Raw genomic sequence first — 15,265 nt, 5'->3', positions numbered from 1 at the left:
AGGCTGCCTTTGAAGTTTTGCTTATCACATTCCACATTCATGTGTGTGTATCTACATTTGGCTAATAAATGTATTCTATTCCATCAGATATTTGTTAAAGAATAAATGTCACTGAAAGGAAACTGCTGACACTATAGAATCCCAAGCACCATCAAGCAAAGATTTTCACTGTCAAATGTGACTCAGACAACAAGTACACATGATGACACAGAGATCTAAAGGTTAGCGTGCATGCCAGTGTTTAACTGAGCAGCTGAATGTGTACATGCCCACACCAAGCCTCAGGAGTAAAGAGAATATCAACATGTCCTTGGATTCACTGTTACAGAGACCCAAGTCAATCTCTGCCTAGGTTCCACTTACTCATTTCCTTTGCAGCTACTGACTTTTAAAAACTGAACTGGATAAGAAATACTAAAAGATGATCAAAACTGAAAATCTGAACATCTAAACATGTTTAGAGTGGATTAATTTTCCCTCATCTTATTTGGCAAAAGTACAACTACATGTTGTGAATAGACTGAGATATTTAGGTCACGTCACCAGGAATGATCTCTGTGGTGCTGAGGATGTTGTAAATTGCATGCACAAGCAAAATGAATGGTTCACAAATGACATGTGTAAAAACGATGTCAAAATAGCTCTTTTAGAGCCAATTTACACAACACATTTATGTTGGAGTTGAAATAAATCAAAGAAATTAAAACCTTGAGTGATATATAAAGGTGAATACTGCATTTTACTCAAACTTCCAAAATGGACAGGTTTGCAGCTAGTAATGTTATTGCTATTCATGCTGTGTTTAGTAGGGGTGCAACGATACTCGTATTGATATTGAACCGTTCGATACAGTGCTTTCTGTTCAGTACGCATATGTATCGAACAATACAAAATTTTTAATTTATTTTATCAACTTTCCTTCTGACGATGCTGTCTGTGTTGAGCGCTCAGTGGATCTGCGCTCGACAGTGCAGCCTAGGCGGAGTAGTCGAACACAGATTCACTGAGCACAGGGCAAGCTAGCAGACAGAAGTTAAGCTCATTGCAACATGGCAAATTGAACCTCCCCCACTCTCATTCAGATCTGGCCTTTGGAACTATTTTGGTCTTCATGTGAAGTATGACCCTGAAGGTAAGCTGTCATGGACAAAAGTAAAACAGTATGTTGGATGTGCCATGCAATGCTCAATTACATTGGTGGGAACTAGTGTGTTAGCAGGTTAGCTCGTTAAGGTGTTGGCTGTCCAGCCCCACGCACAGGGCATCTGCGGTAGCTCGTTAACAGAGATTTGCCATGTTGTGGCGTTAACGTCATTTCAGATTAACGCTGGCAGCACTAGTGGGAACACAACGAATATGACTGCACATTTACTCCGACATCATCCTAGTGCAAAGACAAGTGGAAGCAGACAAAAACAACAAGCACGCATGCTACAAACTTTACCCGAGTCATTTAGACAGCTGTTAGCACATGATTCTCCTTATGGGGACCTGATATGTTTAACCACTTAAGCCCCACGCCCTGGTACAGGAGCAAAAAGGAGGAGATCACGTCATATAAACCATTTCTACAACCACCAAACACACCGAAAACAAGCCGTGATTAAACGAGCAGTTAGGTAAATGCGCAGAACTCCGCTAAACAAACAAAACCGAACCAGAAATTCTTCAGACTTTGTGTAACCGGCTAAAGATGGGCTGGTTAGCTTCCAGAGATATCACTGACTCCACACACCAAGTTTCACCACGATCAGACCACAATTCACTGAATGAGCCACAAAAGAAGACCACAAAAACACACAGCAGCGCAAATGCGCTAAGACAGAAATTGGCTTACCGTCCTGATTTCCTCTGTTATTTTCGCCGGTAGCCACGCGATTAACAGTAGTTGCCATGCCTACCTAGCCCGCATCAGAGCAGTTTTCCTTCAACAACCTCCATTTTAGACCCACCTACAGACACGTGACTGAACAGACGCCACATGCAGTAAATTTGGGCCCACGTGGGTTTTGGCATCACAACGTCTGATTGGTTGAAGTGACGTGAACGTGGCATCGTCACTGTGAATCTATTGGCTCAAACATTAAAAAGAGGTGTCAATCACGCAAATTGACCAAAAGAAACCAAAGTTACAGCCCCTCGGAGTTTAAAGGGCCAGAGGCCAATCAAACGCTCTATGCGCTGCAGAAAAGGGCTGTTGCCATGTAAATGTGTGGTTGATTCTTCAAAAATATATATTTTAAAAAAGCATGTTTAGGCCTGTTAATAACATTTATTAATTTCTGCTCTTTAATACCTAAAAAAATCAACCTGCATGGTGTCCAATTGTGTGCCAAAATTGGACATTTTTGTACAACGTCTGGATATTCATGTATTGACAGCGCTGTAATTTTTCACTGTTTCACTTTAGAAACATAAATCTTTGCACAGATTATGTTTATATGTTGGTTACTGGATTTCTGGAACCAAATGTGATCTGAGGCATATTTTTCAAAGGGTTATATGCTAAAAATTAAAAAAAAAAAAAAATTAGGCGAGGATAAAAGCTACTTACTTTTTCTGTGTTCCAGTCTCAGTAACTTTGACACAGTAATATCTGATTCAATATTTACACCTCTGATGAAATGAATGATTCCCAAGTGTTAGCTTTATTTTGATACCAAGATTGTAAGGACAGAGTTTGTAATTGCAGAGAAATAATCAATTAAATTTGGGCATTACATTTTCGAGCAGGAAGCTCAGAAACCCCCTTGGGGCTTAAGAGGTTAATATGCTGCTGAGAATATACCCCAGAAGAAGTGTATAGTATAGCTTTTATTTTGGAAAGAGCCATTTCTCTGTAATAAACTCTCTTTTCCAAAGATGAGTGATTCCTCAATCAGATATTATTATTTTTTTATTACTTTGTTGCTTCAGCAACATTAAATTTAAAAACTGTACTTTTGAGTTAAAATATATATTTATAATTTTAATAAATAACAAACTAAAAAGGCATGAACATTTTTTTTGTATTGAAAAAATATCAAACCCTGACACCAAAGTATCGAACCGAACCGTGAATTTTGTGTATCGTTGCACCCCTAGTGTTTAGGAATGTCATGTATAAATATGTGTCAATTAACTGTGTTGAAAAATGTCGTTGAATTGACATAAGACATCTCACTTGGTTTTAGAATAACCGGAACAAATTTGGAACAGATATTACTATCTGATAGCTCTTCCTTGAAGTTATTGCTTCGTAACAGCACTGGAAAACATAACCTGGCATCCAGTCTTGATGATCGTCACTTCCAATAAATATGGTAACCACAGAAGTAGGGGAGTGACGACTAAACATCCCCCAGAGACTGCAGGTGTATGCTGCGGTGATGGAAATGTTGAAACAGCAGGCAATGATGGCAAGGCAGCAGAAGCACTGACACATCAGAGGGAGAGATGGGATATTTGCTAAACTGCTAAATAGTGAGGGTGTGTTTAGTATATGATATGAAGAGAGGCATACATGTAAGTCTGTATGACACTCTCTAATTGGAGTTACCTGCCTCAATTAGTTCACAGGGTTTGTTCCACTTGTGTTATAATATTGCATCTTTGTGTTTTTGCCAAGGAGGCAGAACAGGTCATCAACCAATTGGAAGGTTTGTGGTTTGATCCCTGCCTGCTCCAGTCTGCTTGTCAAATATCCTTGGGCAAGTTACTAATCCCAAGTTGCTCTCCAATGCATCCATTGGAGAGAGAATGTTAGATAGAAAGCCCTTAAGAATAGAATAAAGTGCTTGTATAAATGTGTGAATGAGGCATGTTGCATAAATCCCTTTGAGTGCTCAAGTAAAGTAGAAAGGTGCTGTATAAAAACCAGTCCATTTGCTTTGTTGTGGTCTGCTGGGAGAGCAGCACCAGACCTGGTGACAACAATAGACAGAAAAAAAAAGATCAGGATGGCTGACTCTGTGATTGGCTGCAAATTGGACGTATTTAACCTCCTAAGACCCGAACTCTTCCACGACATGCATTTTTAATTTCTCTTTGACATTTGGGCATATTGGGGCCCGATGAATGTAAAAGCAAAGAATTACCAGATTTTTTTTTACCTTATTTTTGTTTTTAAGAAAAATAAGAGCCACATATGAGGATATTTGTTTAACATTTTGATAGAACAGTAGCAGTGTAATGTCCTTGTAAGTGGATATCAGGCCCATGTAGAGCAAAATTGAGTATTTTGGTCAAAATAACCCAAAATGTGATGTCCACATATGTGCACGCCAGGTCCTAGAAGATTAAATTGGTAAAGAGGGGGGTAAGCAAAACATTTATCCATTATGACCTCATCAGAACACTAGCAGATTTAAACCTAGGGTCTTCTTCTGTATCACTGTGTTTCACAAGTATGTGGGAACAATAAGCACTGACTGTGCAGAGACTTGTAAAAATAAGCTCACTATAACATAGATTGAGACAGAAACATAATCTTTTCAGATGTCGTTCATCTGAAGAACCAGCATTTAATCTATTCATTTTCAACCAAGTTTTGGTTCATAAACTTCATAAAGGGACATATTTTAAAAGGCCATAACTGACTAACTAGATTTAGCACAGAAAACACTGCCCATGGGTGACTGATGCTTGGGGGTGGATAGATGACTATTATACCAGATGCTAGGGTTAGAACAACTGAGATTAAACACTAAACACTAATGTATGTGATGAATGATGGTGTTTGACAGCTGCAGTAAATCTCTGCTGTATTTTAAATTCCACACTTCTTAGCTGATTGCACATTTTTCTTACTGGGGCTGACAGCAAGTTAATCCTCTACCTTCTTATTCAAGTTAATTAATAGTGTTGAAAAAGAACAGCGTTGTCCGTACTAAGCTTTTAATTACAACCATTTTAAAACAGTCACTACCGGAAGGTAGGGAAGGAGTGTGGGAGGGAAGCTAGGACACTATATAGTGGGTTGACTGGAATATAAATCCTTTTCCCTCCCTGACACCGTGTAGGTACAAAAATTAGATAAGAGCTTAGCGTGCATAATGCGTGAATACGGAGGATTTACGCACGTCTTCATTGTGAATTCTCAGGTTTGCGTCATTTCGAAAGACAGATTAAAAAAAATAAAGGCAGAGCAGTAAAGATAACCAAATCGTGTCCCTGCTGTTTATCATCGAGGCGCGGATACGTGTTTAAAATGAAGCTTCGCTTGTTTGATGCGCATTGGTTTTTTGGTCTGCAAATATCTGTCTTGTTCTAAAATCTTACGGGTAAATTCGGACAAATTTAGAATTTTAAAGACAAAAAGGGCCATAATTCTTTCTTTTTAATTATCAAAGTGCTTTTAACTTATCGATAAAAGAAGAAACGTGCTCTATTCTGTACGGAGTATAGAAATGGGCGTTAAACTCCCGTATTTGCTTGAAACATGAGCGAGAGTAAAAGCTTCGCTCCATCGGCAAGCGCCGAAAGCTTAGGTACATCTGCTGCATGACCTACAGCCCCAAATCTGCTCCTCATATCGTAGACTGCAGCGCACTCAGTGGTGCACATAACAGCTTTATGTGACAATAACTCTAAGTGAACTGTTTCTGGAGCCTAGAGACTTCACAAAAACTGGAAAGGACCGGTGAGGAGAGACTGTGGGAGTTCTTGTGCAATGCATCCATCGAGTGACTAAAAAGAAAAAAGAAAAAAAAGTCAATCTCGCGTTATGCGTGTGTCAAAAGACTGCGCATCAGTTGCTGGAAGCGATACCTTCTCTGTTTTTGAGTCCCACATAAAAGGTCACATACACGCGAAGAGGTATGTATAGGTGAGCAAAGAGAGAAACGAGAATGATTCTCGCCAGGCGCACAAACTAGAGTGCATTCTGATGCGTCCCCCTCCACCTGGCCATTTCCTGCACACTAGTTTGATAAACCAAATCTCACCCATATCAGACAGAATTTCAGAAAAAAAGTTCATGATGAATTGTTTTTTTTAAATATACCCACAACTCACCTGATATACAAACAATAAAATTAGCCTGAAGAATGATCAGTATCTCCCAAATTATATCCATTCTCTGTCTTCATTCCACGTACATTACGCACCAGCATAAAAAACAAACAAATCAGAAAACGAAGCTTTTTCAGATGCTCTGTGCCTTTACGTCGGATCCTGCTGTACCTCTTCCACTGGGTATTTTCCTCGCCACGCACATAACAGGCGATTAAAGCCTTAGGAATAAACACTGCACGTTCCCACCAGATTCCAAAGATAGGTAAAAAGAAAGAGAAAAGCCAAACTGTAGCGATCCTTCGTCAGTTCACTGTATTATTACTCCAGTGCGCCATGGAACGGCCACATCCTTCCATCCATCCGGTGCTGTTTCACACAGCGGACATCCCCTTATTACCACGTAAAATCGCATATGATCGCTTCAGGAAATTCTGTGTATCGGGCGTAAAATACAGGGGGAAAGCCTGGGTTAATGACTGGTGGGACAGCGGTGGGATCCGTGTAACACCTGGAGACGCCTCACAACTCTGTGAACTCGCATTGCCAGGTGCTGAGCTTCCGATCGAGACTTCTCCCCGTCACCGCAAGGGACCAGTGCCAAGTTTAACCCAATAACATCAAGACTTCCGGTAACAGTTCACAAAATAAAAGTACTCGCTTATCGGCGCTTGTGCATTTTCATGCATGCACACAGAACTTAATCAAGGTGTTGAAAATCTGAAGATGTGAGGAAAAAATACATTTCTATAAAACAGGCACCCGTGAGTTTACGATGACAGCATTCCAGCATAATTAGTGCAAATTTATAACATATATATGATAATTTGGTAATTTGTAAGTAATAAGTAATTTGTTAACAGCTGACCTAGATTTAATTCCTACCATAAGCTTTTTTCCTCTGTGCGTTGCTCTTGTAGTTATTTTTGATTTACTCATAATCCGATAATTTCCAATAACGTTACACGTGAATATGTTCAACTCCGCTTTCCAAAGACACAGAAATTTATGGGCATACCAGTGAAATAAAAGACTGTGTGGGAGTTGCAGTGCACTTCAGGCCTACATCTAGACCCCCCTAGATCAGGGGTCTGCAACCTTTAAGACCCAAAGAGCCATTTGGACCCAGTTTCCACGCAAAAGAAAACACTGGGAGCCGCAAATACTTTTTGACATCTAAAATGAAGATAACACTGTATATATTGTTGTTGTTTTTTACCTTTATGCTTTGTGTGAACAACTAAGGTGTGTTGCTTATGAAATCCATGAAGTGCTACAGAGAAAATTACATTTTATTTATGTAATTAACACATTTTGAACTCTTAAAGAAATATAACAAAAGGAAAGACGCTGAACTAAAATGATCCAGCAAAGAAAAACTGTTGTGAGCCACCCTTATATTCCCTTTGGGCTTTTGGAGCCTTGACCTGACTTTTAAAAAATAATTGAAAAAAAAAGCACTATGCTGCTAAAAAATGAAAAATATATATTTGCAAAATTCTGCCTAAATATGTATTTTACCTGGTTAATGTGTGTGGCGGGGCGTGGTCTGCAGCGCTGCTGCAGGGGAGGTGGACGCACCTGAGCGGCAACCGCAATCGCGTCTCGCCGCCTTAACGTTAAGTTTGACTTTAGCTTCAGATTCAGATTCAAGAGCTTTATTGTCAATACAGTAGTATACACAGTATACAGTGTACCGACATGCTGTTGCACCCTAAGCCCCCCACGGTGCATTTATTAATATATAAAGGATATATCTCCAAGAGATATAAAACTAGGAATTACAAATAAATAACCTGCTAAGTTTCGGTAAAAATTAAGAGATAAAAAGGTACTACTTACTAACTATACAATTCTGTACAATACTATAATGGTAACTATACAATATTAACGGTACAATTAACAAAAACAGGACAGAGACACTACAAAGTGGAATGTGCAGTAGGTATTGAATACCAGTTTCAAGTTATTGTCAGGATATTATTGACAAGACATGACAAAGACATGTGCAAAATGCAAAATGTGCAAATGTCTGTGAAGGTTCTCAGTCATCCAGGTCATCGTAGTCAAAGGAGCTTGCAAAGAAAAGCGTCTGGACTTCTTTAAGTTACTTGAAGACGTTTCACCTCTCATCCGAGAAGCTTCTTCAGTTCTAAGGTCAAATGGTGGAGAGTCCCAGATATAAACCTGGTGGGAGTTTCCCCCCACAGAGGGACAAAAGGACCCCCTGATGATCCTCTAATCGCCTGAGCCAAGGTGTGGAACTGGGTGTGGGTCCCAATCAGCCAGAGTTTCGGGTGGGTTCATTGTGAAACCTGGCCCCACCTTATCATGCGAATTCCTGAGGTCAGATGGCCCAGGATGTGAGTGGGCGTTAAGGCGTCTGGGGAGGGAACTCAAAACTGGATTATAGATGGCAGAGAGTTGGTGTCGTAAACCACCGCCTCTGTTCAAAGATGGTCGCTCACAGTGGACATAGATGCTTCTTTCACTCCTCTTTCAAACCATCTGTCCTCTCTGTCCAAAATGTGAACATTGGCATCCTCGAAAGAGTGACCTTTATCCTTAAGATGCAGATGGACTGCTGAATCTTGTCCTGTGGAGGTCGCTCTTCTGTGTTGTGCCATGCGCTTGTGAAGTGGCTGTTTGGTCTCTCCAATGTAGAGGTCTGGGCATTCCTCGCTGCACCACATTGTTAAGTCTGTGTTTTGGCATTTTGTCTTTCGGGTGAACCAGTTTTTGTCTGAGTGTGTTGCTGGGTCTGAAGTACACCGGGATGTCATGCTTGGAGAAAACCCTCCTGAGTTTCTCTGATACACCGGCTACATAGGGGATGACAATGTTGTTGCGCCTGTCCTTCTTATCCTCCCTCGCTGGTGTCTGATCTTCTTTTCTGTGCCTCTTTGCTGACTTTAAAAACGCCCATTTAGGATAGCCGCACGTTTTGAGTGCTTCCTTTACATGTGTGTGTTCCTTCTTTTTCCCTTCAGGCTTAGAGGGAACATGTTCTGCCCGGTGGTGTAGGGTCCTAATTACTCCAAGTTTGTGTTCCAGAGGGTGATGGGAGTCAAACAGGAGGTACTGGTCCGTGTGTGTGGGCTTCCGGTAAACTTCGATGTTGAGGTTGCCATTCTCTTCAATGTGCACAGCGCAGTCCAGGAAAGGCAAACAGTTATCCTTCGTGTCTTCCCTGGTGAACTTGATGTTTTTATCCACAGCGTTGATGTGTGCAGTGAAGGATTCCACTTCTTGTGTCTTGATTTTGACCCAGGTGTCGTCTACATATCTGTACCAGTGGCTGGGTACTCTTCCTTTGAAAGAGCCAAGAGCCTTGCTTTCCACTTCCTCCATGTAAAGGTTGGCTACAATAGGTGACACGGGGGAGCCCATGGCACAGCCATGTTTTTGTCTGTAATAGCCTTCGTTGTATTTGAAATATGTGGTGGTGAGGCAGAGGTCTAACAGTGTGCAAATCTGATCGGGTGTGAAGTTGGTCCTGTCCTCCAAGGAGTTGTCTTCTTGTAGAGGATCATCAGGGGGTCCTTTTGTCCCTCTGTGGGGGGACACTCCCACTAGGGTTATATCTGGGACTCTCCACCATTTGACCTTAGAACTGAAGAAGCCTCTCGGATGAGAGGTGAAACGTCTTCAAGTAACTTAAAGAAGTCCAGACGCTTTTCTTTGCAAGCTCCTTTGAAAATGTGCAAATATAATATAATTTAGGTGTGTGTTCAGAACTATGTGACTAAGTGTGCAAATAAGCATATTGTTCCCAGGTCCAGTTTGTAGTGGATTTGTGGTAGTTTTTGTGTCTTTTGATGATTATTGTAAGGTGTTTGTAGAGGTGCATGTTTATATCTGTCCTTTTGTGGTAGTGAGTTGAGGGCTCTGACTGCTTGGGGGAAGAAGCTCTTGCAGTTTCTGGTCGTTACGGTTTTAATGCTGCGAAACCGTCTGCCAGATGGAAGGAGGGAGAACAGTGCATGTGAGGGGTGGAAAGTTTCCTTCACTATACTGTTCGCACGTCGAATGATGTGTCTGTCATAGAGTTGGGAGATGAATGTGAGAGGGCTTCCAATGATCCTCTCTGCTGTCCTCACTATCCGCTGCAGAAACTTCTTTTCAGCGAGGGTCCAGTTCCTGTACCAGATAGTGATGTAGCAGCAGAGGACGCTTTCAATGGTTCCCCAGTAAAATGATGTGAGGATAGGAGGAGGGAGACTGGCCTTCTTCAGTTTCCTAAGAAAGTGAAGAAGTTGTTGGGCTTTCTTCATGATGGTGATGGTGTTCAGGTTCCAGGAGAGGTCAGCTGATATGTGCACACCCAGGAACTTCACACTGTTGACCATCTTGATGGTCATGCAAACTTGATGATGTGGTTTGAGCTGTACTGTGCAGTACAGTCATGTGTTAGCAGGGTGAACAGCAGTGGGCTAAGCACACAGCCCTGCGGCAATCCTGTGCTCAGTCTGACGACTTTGGAGGTTTTATTTCCTATGAAGACAGACTGGGGCCTGTCAGTTAGGAAGTCCAAGATCCAATTGCAGAGGGAGGTGTTTATTCCTAGTGAGTCCAACTTCTTTACCAGCTCCTGGGGAATGACTGTGTTGAATGCTGAGCTGAAGTCAATAAATAGCATTCTGACATAAGTGTCTTTTTTGTCGAGATGGGAGAGAGAAAGGTGAAGAGCAGATGAGATGGCATAATCTTAGGAGCGGTTTTGGCAATAAGCAAAATGTAGCAGGTCCAGGTTCAGTGGAAGCTGAGTTTTCATGTGCCTGAATACCAGCCTCTCAAAGCACTTAGTGATGATGGGCGTAAGTACCACCGGCCGGTAGTCATTGAGGCAGGACACAGTGGACTTCTTTGGCACTGGGATGATTTTTGTGGTTTTGAGGCATGCAGGTACCACAGCTGAGCTCAGTGATGTGTTTAGGATGTCCGTGAGGATGCCTGCGAGCTGGTCAGCACACTCCCGAAGCACCCGGCCAGGTATGTTGTCAGGTCCTGCAGCCTTTCCTGGGTTTACTCTGCGAAGTGTCATCCTGACATCTGCTGTGGACAGACAGAGTACTTGGTCATTGGGGGAGGAGAGCATCTTCCTTGCTGGCTCTTTGTTCTCTGCCTCAAAAAGAAGTCATTTAGTTGGTCTGGCAGAGAGGGATCACTGCTGCATGCTGGAGGTGTTGGCTTGTAGCCCGTGATTGTTTGGATGCCCTGCCACATGCGCCGAGTGTTCTTTGTACTGGTGAAATGTGTGTTGATCTTATCTGCATACTGCCGCTTTGCCTCTTTGATGGCCCGTGATAGGTCTGCTCTGGCTGTAGTGTAAGCTTCTCTATTTTTGGACTTAAAGGCAGAGTCTCTGATTTTCATCAGATTGCGTAGCTTTGCAGAGAACCAGGCTTTATGGCTTGCATAGGTGATGACGGTTTTGGAGACAGTGACATCCTCAATGCATTTGCTGATGTAGCTGGTCACTGAGGTTGTGTACTCCTCCAGGTCCACGGTGTCTGAGTATGTAGCAGCTTCTCTAAACATATCCCAGTCTGTGCATTCAAAGCAGTCTTGCAAAACAAGTATGGCCCCCTCTAGCCATGTTCTCACTTCTCTGAAGGTTGGGCTGACCCGTTTGTTGATGGGTCTGTAGACTGGGGTGAGAAGTATGGAGATGTGGTCTGATGTGGGGGAGGGGTGAAGCCTTGTATGCATGCTGGATGTTTGTGCAAACAAGGTCCAACATATTGTCCCCTCTTGTTGCAAAGTTAATGTTTTGGTGAAATTTGGATAGAACTGATTTAAGTGTGGCATTGTTAAAATCCCCAGCGACAATGAAGAAGCCATCAGGGTGGGCTGTTTGCAGATCACTGATAATCCTGTAGAGTTCACTGAGTGCTCCACTACCTTTAGCATTAGTGCTAGCACTAGGTGGGATGTAAGCAATTCTGATCATTACGGCAAACTCTCTTGGGATGTGAAACGGCCTGCATCTGACTGCCAAGACCTCCACAAGTTCTGAACAGTGCACAGATACAGCTGCATTCTTACACCAGCTGTTATTGATGTAAACCCACAGTCCACCGCCGCGTGTCTTACCCGATGATAGGGGGTCTCTGCCTGCGCTGGATAGCGTGGTCTGCGATGCCTCCGTGTAGCCATGTTTCAGTAAAAATAAGAACACAGCAGTGTCTTATTTCTTTCCGGGTGTTTAGCAGCAGTCTCAAATAGTCCAGTTTGTTTTCTATGGAGCGCACGTTGGAGATAGTCATGGGATTTCCGGCTCCTTTTAGAGAACCGGCTCTTTCGGTTCAGCTCACTAAAAAGAGCCAGCTCTTTCGGCTCCGAACCGGCTCTTCAGGTTGTTTTGTTGCTTTAATTAATTTATTATTAACAATAATATAAAATTATGCACAAAAGGAATTACTAATGTAAAAAAAAGGGGGTTTATTTATATATGTTTATATATAAATATATGCGGTGGCCCCTAGAGACAAAACACGTTCAAACTCCAAAACACATTTCTAGCATGAACTGAACTTCCAAAACAGAGCTACCTCGATCACTTAAATTACACAATTGAAAGCATATGTGTATTGGTTGTGTATTTATACACAAGCATTCATATATAGTCAAATAATAATAAAAAAAAATATGTTCATTTACCTGTTATTACCACACACCAAATCCGGTCGTTGGTACTTGCTGGCTTGTGTAGCCACTAGGTAACAAAAGCTCAACACTGCCCCCTAGCATCCTGGAGCACTTCTGTTTTCTTTTGTACGTGTTTTGAGTTTTTATGTGCTTCGGAGTTTGTACGTGTTTTTACGTGTTTTGGAGTTTGTACGTGTTTTTACGTGTTTTGGAGTTTGTACGTGTTTTTACGTGTTTTGGAGTTTGTACGTGTTTTTACGTGTTTTTTATGTGTTTTGGAGTTTGTATGTGCTTCAGGGTTCGTACGTGATTTGAAGTTTGTATGTGCTTTGTCTCTAGGGGCCACCGTAAATATACTTTTATTTATTCACGCCACATAAAATGTAATAAATAAATCATATAATACAAAAACCAACTATTCACATTTCAACTTTTAACTATTTAAATTTTCAGCTTTTTCCTTTTACAAATTTAAAGTGAAACAACACGAAACACTGCAAACGACAACACAATTAAATATAAATTATAATATAAAAACAAAAAGAGCATGCATATTCTCTGTCATATGGACCTGCATGAATAAACTTTCTGAATCTTTTATCATCTGCAACTGAAAATAGTTGTGGATGATTACTATACCTTTCTAATGTGACGTTGTTGTCCCTGTGGCTCTTTTTCTCTCTCTTCCTCCTGCTCTGTTTCTGTGCTACTGAGTGTAACTACCACCCCTCCCCCCTCTTCCCAGCTTAAAGCACAAGGCTCGCTGAGTGAAGGGGGAAAAAAAGTGCGAGAGAGAGAGGGTGAGAGAAAAAAAAAAAAACGGCTTGCGAAAAGGAGCCGGCTTCACATCAAAGATCCGGCTCTAAGAGCCATTTTGTTCGCGACCGACCCATCACAAGTTAGAGAGCAGAAGTGATGGGAGTGCCGGTCGGCTACTGTTGGCTTTTAGCCTAGCATGGATACCGGCTCGCTTACTGCGCTTCTGCTTCCTCGCACACCGTTTTCGATGTACTTCCGGGCGGATGCAGAGATGTTGTGGCTCCGTAGCCCGTCTGTTCGGAGCTTGCAGAATGTCGCAGCAGCGCAGTTTCTCCAGTGTGTCTCCATCTGGCTGACTTTGGTGGTATTTTTCTAAATCCAGAAGTTGTTGACGATTGTAGATGTGTTTAACTGTTGTTCCGACGCACATTACAGTTGTTTAATAGACCAGAACTCGAATAGAACTTTAGTTAAAAATGAAATTGCACCATGGTTTTGGACCCGCTGTGCCCGCTGTGGCTGCTGCGACCTAGCGTGCTGCCATCTTGGCCGGCGTTCTGACAAACCATCCTACTTTGGAAAAATGTCCTCAGCAATCACTTTTTGGCAGGTTGAAAATTGCATACCATCAGTTTTATTGTTCCCTAAAGATTATTCAGCAGTTCTAAGGGACTGATGGAGGTATAATATGTCACATATGACCCTTCTGAATGACTTCCAGCAAGTTTGAAGCAGAAATATTGTTTCAGTGACAAGATATAGGCGGAAATCACTTTTTGGCAGGTTGGAAATTGCATATTATCAGTTCTATTGTTCCCTTAAAGGTTATTCAGGATTTCCTAGAGACTGTTTGGGATATGATGTGCCACATATGATCCTTTTGGATGATACCCAACAAGTTTGATGCAGAAATATTGTTTCAGTGACAAGTTATTGGCCATAATCACTTTTTGGCAGGTTGAAAATGTCAGGTTAGGGCTGTGTGCAGGCAGGAGTGGTGGTAAGGAGGACCCAAAGTGCAGGCGCTCGGAGGCAAAGGTGTATTTTAACTCAGCTTTTATTGTTGGCAAAACGTAACAAAAATCCAAATAAACTTACATGAGCAGGCAGCCGGCGCGCACGCACAGCATAAATGAGGGTAGACCACAACACAGAGAAACACAGGGCTTAAATACACAGGGGGAGCAATCAGGGAATGGGTAACAGGAGGGAAACACAGCTGGGGCAAATTAGGCCTAACCAGACAAAGGAAGCAAAACCAGACGCATATACACGAGACACGGACTTTCAAAGTAAAACAGGAAACATAACACAGACTGAACTTACAGACACAGACAGGCACTACAGAGGGAACAGAGACGTGGGACCAGGGCAGACACAGACACTGACTGGACACGGGGATATAGCCGACAGGGGAGACAGCAACTAAGGATAACACAGAGACATAAACCAAAAGACAGAACTCTAACAAAGAAACCAAAGACTATAAATTATAAATAACAATAAACTCAAAAACCCTGGGTCAACGACCCAGGCATCCTAACAGAAAATGACATATTAGCGGTACTAATGTTATTTTAAAAGTTTTTCAGCAGTTCTAAGGGACTGTTTGAGATATAATATGTCAAATAGGACACTTATTACTATTCGTCGGATTTATTAAGTGTGCCTATGCCAAGAGGCACACTTATTGCGGTAAGCGGAAGGGCATATGCTTGGTGGAAAACTCCATATCCCACAATTCATAGCACGCCTCTACCGAGTGAAACAATGGCGGCTGCCACCTCGTTTTTATATTCCTCTTATTCGTGTTTCTAGGTCACAAAATAAACTTTTAAGATATTTTCAGGCGAGAATGTAGGTG

The 15,265-nt window shown here is 42.0% G+C and overlaps 1 protein-coding gene across 2 annotated transcripts in view; it reads right to left on the bottom strand.

Moving 5' to 3' along the window:
- The window catches only part of ca10a (carbonic anhydrase 10 (inactive)a), a 259,344-nt gene extending 252,768 nt beyond the window's left edge, over positions 1 to 6,576 (bottom strand). The window contains exon 1 of one of the 2 annotated variants that reach the window (XM_006801661.3): positions 5,995 to 6,576. In XM_006801661.3, the coding sequence (XP_006801724.1) occupies positions 5,995 to 6,055 (61 nt within the window). In that variant the 5' untranslated portion in view covers positions 6,056 to 6,576. Of the gene's footprint in view, positions 1 to 1,837; positions 2,159 to 5,994 lie in introns of those variants that run through there. The other variant, XM_087845236.1, reaches the window with a different exon arrangement.
- Positions 6,577 to 15,265: the final 8,689 nt, after the last annotated feature.

Source organism: Neolamprologus brichardi, chromosome 8 (assembly GCF_056152115.1).
Source record: "Neolamprologus brichardi isolate AB-2024 chromosome 8, ASM5615211v1, whole genome shotgun sequence".
NCBI lineage: Eukaryota > Metazoa > Chordata > Actinopteri > Cichliformes > Cichlidae > Neolamprologus > Neolamprologus brichardi.
Note: the sequence above shows the minus strand (reverse complement) of the source record. Positions and strands in the feature narration are given on the sequence as shown.